Below are 10501 nucleotides of genomic sequence, written 5' to 3'. Positions count from 1 at the left end.
CACAGCGCCTTTGCCCGGCTAATAAGATCCAGAAAGAAACAAGAGGAATATTATGTGAAGTTTAGGGCAAACATGGCAAAATGTACACACACTGCAAGCAGAAGATAAAACTACTATTGTCAGACCTCGTTTCAAAACTTGTCAAAGTTCAAGGTGGTATACTTTCAAAGACAGTTCCTAACAAATATAAGAGACAACTCCTGACGAATATGCTAAAGAAGTTGAAAATGACGGACTAAGCAATTCTATACATGCGTAAACTGTCATGTAAGGTGGCATGTAGTCTTTACTTTGTCCCGTTGTTTGTGTATATCCTGTAACGCGATGTGTATGGTTTCCATCTCCCTGAGTGTCACTCCAGTAACAATTTATAGCAAACTGAACGTCGTCTTTAACATCATATCCTTTACCTTTTTTCAAGGCGTGCCAATCCCAAAATTTATGCTTATGCCAACCTGCTTGAGATGTACTTAAATCTATGTAGTGACTGTGCGCAGGTAAGTTTTCACCTGAAATCGTTTTACTTCCACCTGTTTCCTTTGAAGAGTTTGCACAATACAAAAACCTGTCGACTATTTGAGTCCAAGTTCCAAAACCAAGTACTACTTCTGGTCTGGTAGAGTTCATTGACGTGTAAATAGAACCTATAGGATATAGTGTTTGAAGTATTTCTGTCTTTAATGTTTGAAGCTCTGTTTTGTCTGCTTTCTTATATAACTTTTCTTCAAGTTCATTTACGTCAGAGATGCTATGTCTATGATATTTTTGTGAGTATGTTCCTTCTGTCCATGTGAAAATATACTCTTTTGTTGCATCTACATATCCAGCTACCCATGTCGAGTCTGCTTTCTTCTTTAACTCATCGTTAACATATGTTTTGTCAGCTTTAAGGTCTAAACATCCTGAAACCCACCCTGTATTGGCTTTACCTTCTAAAATCTTTGTTGTCCGTTCATGGTACCATTCAACCATTTCTTTAATTTTTTCATCCTTTTCATTCACATATTCCTTATCTGCCTTCTTCACTAACGCACTAGCCACACGTGCTAACTCATCGTCAACATACTCTTTGTCAGCTTTGTTGTCAATATCTGCTTTCAAAAGAAGTTCATTTATAGGTTTCTCGTTTAAAGTTCCTTTTGTTGGATTTATACAGACAGTATGGTTCTTATTGTCTTGAAACAGAAACTCATCTGTCATTGGGTTTAAAGTCAGTTTTAAGTTTCCTTCTTTCAATGACTCAGATATCTTAGAATAGTTTGAAAAGTTGTTTGTGTTTCTTATTTAGAGCTTGCATAATGAGTTGTCGTTGTGTTGTATTCTCTCATAGACGCTGTTTCATTTGACATTTTTTATGTAGATAAAATATGCTTCCAATAGAAAAAGAAAATTCAAGAGTTGCTACAACTAAACCATTAGATGAACTTTTTACTAATGTCGGTCAAAAGTTTGAGACAGAGACCGTAAAGCATGAAGGCTATCGTTTTGACACCCACTTAGATGGTTAAGAGACCCATCCGTCACAAAAGCTATTGGCTTTCGTAGAATGAAGTTTGTGTCGTTAGAAATAAAAGTTTTCCATTTATTGTAAGGTTTCATATAGATTATATATCTGAAGGAAACGAAAAATGTGGGAAGAAATTGAGCTAATACAAGTTGACCTTTCATCTTCTCTACAGACTGCGTTAAAAATATAGAAGATAAAATAAATTCATGTTATGCAAAATATGCTGATGAATATGCAAATACCGAGAGCACACTTTATGTGAGAATTGTATATGACAAACAAAATTCACAAGTGTCATTTCAAATCTACAAGACAATCCAAAGAAAGACGAACAAATATATACAGAATTCACTGCAATGTCATGTATTATTTGCAAAGAATGTTAAATCAGAAAGTCGAACTTCCTTTAGCAAATATTTACAGTCGATATGCAAGAGATGAACCATATTTATTTAAAGATGTTTTCGACCAGCTGCTATTATTGTTCATGCTTCATTTTCTGGCGCCCAAAACTCTTTCTTATGCTTGGCAAATGACTTTTACGAAAAACCTACAAAGTTATATGAACCACCAAGTGGAAGTATTTCAGACTTTCAAGTATGGTTTACTACAGATGGAAGAAAGAGAATAATTCCATTATACCATGCGTTTTATCTAGAACTTAGTTTCATATACAACTACTATCGAACGGTAAAATATAATTTTTAATACGGTTGAGGTGTTGGATTTGGTTGCCAACTAGACTGTGGTGCAGGTTCAGGCTGTTGTATAACAGGAGCTTGTTCTTCTGGTTCAGGGTCTTTAGGTATAATACCAACAAAATGACCTACCCTTTTACCAATATTTTTGACTCCGTTCCAAATTCCTCTTCCGACGGTTTTTATTCCATTCCATATACCTCTTCCAACATTTCGAAAGAAGTTTCCTATTCTTTCCAAAGAAACCCATTTTACTATATGTAAAAAATCTAATGTCCGCCTAGTCCTTACGTTTCCTGTTGAGTTCCATAGCATTCTTTAACTGGAGCTCATACATTCTGTTTCTCCTCTGGTAGAAAACATATTCTGGGTCAACTCCTGTGTTCGCGTCATCTGCATAAAGTTGTTTATATCCCACTTCAGGGTTTGTATAAAACTCTTTCCATCTCATATTGCATACCATGTGGCAAACCTAACGCAGCGTCATTTGACATGGCAGTTTGCATTTGTACATCTGTTGGCACTTGACCATAGTTTGCCATTGCAGTTTGTATTCTAACTTCATTTGGAATATTCTCTGGTTTGGTTGTCCAGGTTGCTGTGCATTCGCTAAGTTCTGTGCGTCCATTTAATATTAGATAAAAATATCTCTTACGAGTACATATGCTGAACATTTGCAGGCATTGGTTCATCTTCATATTCTCTGTACTTTTCTGCCACGTCAAATAAATAAATGACACAATGGAAAAAACCTAAAACAAGTAGTCCTATTTCAAACCACATTTACTTACTAGTAAAATTTCTTTGTTATGACACTTTTTCCGGTTTATAGGACCTCTCTCATATTCTATCTTGTCATATCTAAACTCATAGTCATGTATGTCCTCTAACCATCTCATAACGGTTTCCAAACCACTTTTATCGGATGTAAAGTAAAAGCATGGATGGTTATGTAAAACGTCTAAAGTTTCTAAAGAGTCTCTCAGAGTCCAGTCTACTTGGTATTGAAAATCATATGTGTTATAGAACGGTGGGTCTACTATAAAGAAAACATTTTCCTTGTTTTTATATTTTTCATACAACTCTGTCCAATGACATCTCACAAACTCTATACCCTCAGTATATTTTTCTATGTCCTCTTTGAAAACATTTGTATAGTTAAGATATAAAACTTTTGACATAAGTGTTTCAATGTCATGAACTCTTATAGCACCACTATATAATAGTCTAGCAGATATACTATCCCAGTCAATATACTCTGCCTTTTTCAAAACCTCTCTGACAGTATTTTTCTTATCTAATGGTATACGTTCCATCTTACCTATAGGTATCTTTTCTTTTAACTCTTTCAATATTTTGTTTGTGTCTGGTATATGTTTGAGACGGTTCATATAGTTGTCGAAGTCATTGCATATAATCTTTGAGTCAGGAAATATTGTATGGCACAAATGAGATATATAGAAACTTCCACCGAACAAGTCTACAAATGTTAGACCATTCGGTAGTTTCTTAAGTTCTCTCAATAGAATATCTTTACATCTACTCTTATTTCCAAAGAAGGGTAACGGTGGTTTTGTAAAATTCATTTTATATATATAATAAAAATGTTTTTTCCTGAAAAGTGACAGAAAAGTGACAAAGCATTTACGATGAAGAAGTCTTGACAAAACATTTACGAAGAAGTCTTGACAAAACATTTACGAAGAAGTCTTGACAAAACATTTACGAAGAAGTCATGAAATTTCATGAAATTTACAGCAAAAATAATGTTTATGTTAGAATGTTAGATCTAACATGTTTTCTAACACGTTTTCTAACATGGTCTAAAACTCTCGAAAATCATGAAATTTTCAGCAAAAATAATGTTTATGTTAGAATGTTAGATCTAACATGTTTTCTAACATGTTTTCTAACATCGTAGAAAACTCTTGAAATTTGGTCATTTACGCTCATTACGAAGAAATCTTGACAAAACATTTACGATGAAATCTTGACAAAACATTTACGAAGAAGTCTTGACAAAACATTTACGAAGAAGTCTTGACAAAACATTTACGATGAAATCATGAGTTTTCTACGATGTTAGAAAACATGTTAGAAAACGTGTTAGATCTAACATGCTAACATAAACATTATTTTTGGGTCATTTACGCTCATTACGAAGAAGTCTTGACAAAACATTTACGAAGAAGTCTTGACAAAACATTTACGAAGAAGAAGTCTTGACAAAACATTTACGATGAAATCTTGACAAAACATTTACGAAGAAGTCTTGACAAAACATTTACGAAGAAGTCTTGACAAAACATTTACGATGAAATCATGACAAAACATGAAAACATATATAATTTGTGAAAAGCTCCTGGAAGACCTCCGAATAAAAACTTCATTTATGTGGGCTAGAAGGCACGAAGTGCCTGGAAGGTCACCCCAAGAAAAAAAAACTTCATTATACTCATTCATCCTCAGGGCTAGAAGGCACGAAGTGCCTGGAAGCCCCACTCCCTTTTTTTTTTTTTTTTTTTTTTTTTTTTTTTTAAACCCGTATTTTTTCATGTGAATCTTATTGTATAAACTCTAAAAGTTCAATTTCCGGTCGAAAAAAACTTGAAAACAATTTGTATTCGACGAGTTAAAGAGCTCTATTTATTCTAAATTTTCCAAAAAAATTAGATTTCGTTTTTTCGCTTCAAAAAATGTTGTTTTAAGTTTTAAAATTTGTAATTCAAAATTTTTTTGGAAAGATTTACGATTTTTTAATACTGCGAATGAGTTTTATTTTACATACTCTATTGATAAATCATATTTTTGTCGAGATATAACTTTTTTTAAAAAAATTATATGCAAAGAGTGTTATAGAATTCTAGAAGGTATAGTGCATAATTTGAAGTATACTATCAAATAAAGAAATTTTAGAGTTTTTTTAGTTTTATTTAGATGTACGTTATTTTAGATGGCTTCGTCGAAAACAAAGCATGTCTGTTAAGTTTATTCTTAACATGGTAAATAAAATGGCAACGAAGCCCAGTGTACTGCGTCTTATGCCGTAGTTTTTGTTATCTTCATACTCAAATACAACAAATACAAATAGATTTATTACGAAAAAACGTATAAAACAAATGATATATTTATTTCTAGACAAGCTGACGAACATGTAGCGCAACTGTATCGCTTTAGAGAACAGTTCTTCCAACACCTACTCATTCAGTGAAAGACTGATTCACATTGTTGCTGGTAAGTCTGATTGCTTCAGATAGAGAGCATGAATTGCTTCTTTATCATCTAATCCCCATCCCCCTTGGATGACATGGACAATTCATCTTTCTCTAACGAAACAAAATGACACTTTTTTGGCGGCTTATTGACTCAGAAAAATTTGAGAGTTAACGAATAATTTTGGCGCCAAAAATAATTTCTCTTAATTTATTAAATTTAATATACGCACATCCATAAGTTATGCTATTTTTTCTATTTATTTTGTTCTAAAATTCTAAATATTTTTTTTTCATAACATAAAATATGATGTCTAGTCTCATTTACATAACAACATGCCTTAGAATAGGTTTTTTATTCTTTTTGTCACTTTAAATTAAGAATAAAAAGATAATTTAAATTGAATATTTGCGATTATTCTCACTAATGCTGCTTTCTCTTTTATTAGGTAGACAACAAAAAGTTAGCCTTGGACTCCCATATCAGATTTTTGATTGGTTGCGTATATAATGAGCTGGGATTGATAGACGAAAACCCAGTGAGAAAATTTTTGACGCCAAATTCTCTGATTTCATTGAAAAATACTAAAATTATTGGAGAATGCGACTTCAAATCATCACAAAGAGCTATGATAGATTTGTCAGCACTTGATATCGTGAAATCCCTGCCACAAACAATTGATTTACAACTAAGTAATACAGTTAAAGAAATCGAAATTGGAGATAATTTTGTGAAGTTCATAGATCAACAAAATCAAGTTAAAACTATAGATACAATACCAGAAATGATAATATCTTTCACATTTGAAGACATGATTGAAGATTACAATCCGATTTTCAGATGTTCAGCGAAAGATGAAACTAAAATTGCGCAGATTTTCGTTGACAGAATACAGAAATATCAAATCAAAGGAAAATGGCCAACAACAAAAGCACCAATATTGAAACATAACCAAATATATGATCAAGTACATCATCATATTCATGTTCAAACTGATGGAGATTTTCCAATAGGTATTCCTCTTTCATACGAGTATAAGAATGTTTTCTTTGAATCACAAAATGATATCAGATTCAGCTATTCATTAGAGTCTTCAAGCGACACTTTCTATCCTTTCTTTTATTCCGAGAAGAATATTGTTATTCCTTCATTTAAATCTATGAATTGTCCTGGACTTGGTTTCTATTCTAAATCTGCGAAATTAACAATTGAAGATTTCGAACCAAGAGGAAATGAAATCGAATTAGTTGCAGTTAACATTAATAATATTTCACTGAACAATTCAACGGTTAAGGGTGCACCCGTATGTACGTTTATTTGAGAGGAGGAGGATTACCCTCTCAATTTTGAGGGATTCGTTAGTTTATTTTCTCGATGAATATGCAATAAAATTTGATTTTTACCTTATCAATATACTTCATATAATATACACATGTTCATGTAAAAACTTTTTTCCAAAATCCTCAGGAATTAAGGGATTTTTGAATTTTAAGAATTTTTTTCGAATTTTTTCGAAAAAAAAATATTTTCAGAACAGCCTTAACGGCTAAGATTTAGGAACAATGTTAAGTATCAAAAAGAAAGGAGGTCTGATATAGACAACATATATCGTTGAAAGTTGAAAAAATCTCTAATATTTGAGCCCAAAATTTCAAATTTTAATTTTTTGAAAAAAGAGGCCACCCGTATGTACGTTTATTTGAGAGGAGGAGGATTATATTTTTGAAAGGGTGAACATTATGAATATGTTAATTATATAATAATATGTATTATTATAAAAAAGAAAAAATAAAGCACGTTAAATTTTTCTTTCTTGATTTTTTACAAAATCTACTTAGAATTATGCAAAATATGACTAAATAATTATAAATTTCAAGTTAAATTTTAATTTTGATAAATAATTTAAATTTCAAAATATCAAGTTCAGTTCGACTATGTATGTAGTAATTCCTCAATAAAGTGCCAAAACCCTATTAAAATATATGAACATTTTCAACATTTTAATGTTTTTATTTAAAAATTTGATGGAATATGAGCTTCAAACAATTATTATGTAAATAAAAATAATTAAATATATGTATTTATTCGTATTACAACCGTAGTAAGTCGATTCTTCCTTTCTTCTACTGAGTTTTGAATTTGATTTCGAATTGTAAAGAGATTCAAAGGGAAAATACTAGCGGATAAAAACTACCTCCATGAAAGGGTCATAATGGAGTCAAGTTGTATTTTTTGATATTTTTTTGCTTTTCGAGCCTAAATAGGTGCCAAGATAATGCCTAAAAATAAGGTTCTAAATTCTGAAGTTTACATGATCCTCTCGTGTGCACCCTTAAGGGAATAGAAACAAATCTTGAGAATTCATTTGTAAAATTGACAATTCCGAAATCAGGAGCTTTGTCATATTTTGAAACAACAGGAAAATGCCAAATAGAAAAGATGATGATTCTCTTTGAGAATGAAACACAATTGACTTATAACAATTCTAGAATTATATGCTGTGATTCCGGATTAACTGCTAAGAACATTGATATGTCTCTTTCTGTTTCAGGAAATTGTCTTTTGTTCGTTCAAAATAATTATGAGCCGGACAAAACTCCAATACCAGAACCAACTCCTAAACAAAAGAGTAAAACAGCCAGATTAGCATTACTTTTCACAGGATTATCTATTGGAATGATACTTATTATTCTTGCAATTATATTCTTGGTTATCTTCCTAAAGAGGAAGAAAGAACCATCGCAGACTATTGCAGAAGCAGTACTTTTATAATAATTGTTTATTGATAAAAAATGTAATATATTATGAATATGTATTTTTAATTTTAATCTACAATCTCTCGTGATATAAGGATTTTGAATTTGATATAATGCTTTCTGTAATAATTTTATTAACCATAATCAATAAAAAGTTCACTTCACATATGCGTTATGAATTACTAGCTGTTTTAATAAAGGCTAGAATTGAGCAAAAATTGATTACAAAAAGTGCACGTTTTAAATTATTTTTATGGCTCAGAGTGTCCAAGAAACCAAAATTCCAAAAGATCTTCAGGATCTTTATGAATGCGCTGAGTCTATGTGGGAAATTTCAGAGTTCAATGCAAAAGAAACACTTATTTCATTATCAAATACAATTAAAAGCAAAACAGTAACAGCAGAATTCGTATTAAATACACTTGATCATATTGCAGAGTATAATCAATCATTAGTACCACATTTAGCTGAAATTTATTACAATATTTCGATTTCATTCAAAAAGTTGACAGATGTTCAATGTGCACAACTTGATAAAGCATTATTTGACAAAGGATTAGTACTTCCTAATCAATATGTCAAGTACAATAAGAGCAAAATTAAAAAGAGCGCAATTGTTAAGACAATTATTAACGGAGATATCGATAAATTTAAAGAAATGGCACAAGAAACTGTACTAAAACCTTCTTACGTTAATCTTGCAGTCAGAAGACATCATAACGAAATTGCAGAAATTTTAATCAAAGATTACCTCAGTGAGTTTGAAGATAATTTGCTTTATGACTGCATAAGATCAGCCAATTTTCAGATTGCTATCTATTTAGTTGAACATCAAATTAATAATACAGATTATCGAGCACTTGAAGCTGCATGCAGAACTGGAAGTATTAATTTGGTCAAGTACTTAATTAAAAATGGATGTAAAGTCAATCAACAAAATATTGAAGATGAAATTCATTATCAATTTATGAAATTAATTTTTAATTCATAAGAATATAGTTCATTTTATTATCATGAGATTATGACTGACGAAATTCTTTAATATATAATGAAATTCTTTGTTTGATTTTGAAATTTCATTTTATTTTCATGAAGTAGTTCTTTTTTCTATTATGCTAAGCAAAATATCTTTCATATTATAATAAAATTCACCAACAATTCATAAAATTCATTATATTTTGATGAAATTCAACTTATAATTTATGAAATTCATTATTAGTTTATAAAATCATTCATTTATTTATGGACTATTACCTCTAAATACTGCTTGCAGATATAGTTGGAATGAAATAGCAAGTCTTCTAATTGAAAATGGAGCAAATGTCAATAACAGTGATGAGGTTCTTCATATATTCAATATAATAACATCCATTATAACATTATCCAGTTCTATTTTTATTTCATACAGGTATTCTTTTTAGATTTACAAAAAATTCCAAGGAAAGGCAATAATGACACCACTTGCATGCGCTATTATGAACAAAAACTTGGATCTTGTTAAAATTCTTATTAAAAATGGAGCGAATGTAAATCGTCAGATTTTACCTATAACTTTCGGTCTTTTCTGGCATACACCATTGACAGTTGCTATCAGAAATGCTTCATTAGAAATAGTGAAGGAACTGGTAGAAAATGATGCCAATGTTAACAAACATGTTGCATCATTTCCTGATGATAATCCAGAGAGTAAAGGAGACGACAAAGTCATCGAAACTCCTTTGACTCTCGCATGCCAGTATGACTTATATGATATTATTGAATATCTCGTTGAACATGGTGCTGATGTTAACAAACCAGTTATGTATTCACTGGTCGGAGATACAAGCTATACTGCTCTTTCAGTTGCAGTGAAACATGAAAACGAAAAAATAGCGAATTATCTCATCAGTCACGGCGCTAATATTAACGCTGTAATTGTCGAAGATGAGGAAAATAATACTCCTTTGACAATAGCTGTTGCAGAGAACAAATTAACAATGATGGCAACACTTGTTATGTCTGGAGCAGATGTAAATCAAGTTGTTGAAAACTCGATCCTTCAGTCAACAAAAACTGCTCTGACAATTGCAACAGAGAACAATAATGTGAATATTGTAGAGTTCTTACTTAAACATGGTGCAGATGTTAATAAACAGGTCATCTATGATGGTAAACAAGCAACTGCATTGACAATTGCGAAAATTAATAATTTCAAAATGATAGAACAGATGCTTACTAATCATACTGAACCTCAAAAATCAAGATGTTGCACCATAGCCTAAAAATTTATTTGATTTTTATTTCATTTATTTTATTTCAGATGATATAATTCATAATCCCTAAAAAGT

At 31.2% G+C, this 10501-nt stretch overlaps 4 protein-coding genes and 2 pseudogenes across 6 annotated transcripts, besides 2 other annotated features; 4 read left to right on the top strand and 2 right to left on the bottom strand.

Annotated features, from left to right (window-relative positions):
• Positions 1-235: 235 nt before the first annotated feature.
• Positions 236-1230: a mobile genetic element.
• A 981-nt stretch (positions 1231-2211) lies between these two features.
• TVAGG3_1054920 lies at positions 2212-2455 on the bottom strand (annotated as a pseudogene). Its single transcript has one exon. A coding segment is annotated over exon 1 (244 nt).
• Positions 2456-3458: 1003 nt separating this feature from the next.
• TVAGG3_1054910 lies at positions 3459-3791 on the bottom strand (annotated as a pseudogene). The gene has a single exon. A coding segment is annotated over exon 1 (333 nt).
• A 2255-nt stretch (positions 3792-6046) lies between these two features.
• TVAGG3_1054900 (uncharacterized protein) lies at positions 6047-6739 on the top strand (the record flags this gene model as incomplete). Its single annotated transcript, XM_001321095.1, has 1 exon — positions 6047-6739. The coding sequence occupies one exon, from the start codon at positions 6047-6049 to the stop codon at positions 6737-6739; it is 693 nt and encodes a 230-aa protein (XP_001321130.1).
• Positions 6712-7750: a mobile genetic element.
• A 16-nt stretch (positions 7751-7766) lies between these two features.
• Positions 7767-8190, top strand: TVAGG3_1054880 (uncharacterized protein; the record flags this gene model as incomplete). Its single annotated transcript, XM_001321094.2, has 1 exon — positions 7792-8190. The coding sequence occupies one exon, from the start codon at positions 7792-7794 to the stop codon at positions 8188-8190; it is 399 nt and encodes a 132-aa protein (XP_001321129.2).
• Positions 8191-8427: 237 nt separating this feature from the next.
• Positions 8428-9165, top strand: TVAGG3_1054870 (Ankyrin repeat family; the record flags this gene model as incomplete). Its single annotated transcript, XM_001321093.1, has 1 exon — positions 8428-9165. The coding sequence occupies one exon, from the start codon at positions 8428-8430 to the stop codon at positions 9163-9165; it is 738 nt and encodes a 245-aa protein (XP_001321128.1).
• Positions 9166-9625: 460 nt separating this feature from the next.
• TVAGG3_1054860 (protein ubiquitination) lies at positions 9626-10435 on the top strand (the record flags this gene model as incomplete). Its single annotated transcript, XM_001321092.1, has 1 exon — positions 9626-10435. One exon carries the CDS (start codon positions 9626-9628, stop codon positions 10433-10435), a length of 810 nt encoding a protein of 269 aa, XP_001321127.1.
• Between the last annotated feature and the right edge of the window lie 66 nt (positions 10436-10501).

This window comes from Trichomonas vaginalis, chromosome I (genome assembly GCF_026262505.1).
Source record: "Trichomonas vaginalis G3 chromosome I, whole genome shotgun sequence".
Taxonomy (NCBI): Eukaryota; Parabasalia; order Trichomonadida; family Trichomonadidae; genus Trichomonas; species Trichomonas vaginalis.
The sequence above is the reverse complement of the archived record's forward strand: the minus strand, read 5'-3'. Positions and strand labels throughout refer to the sequence as shown.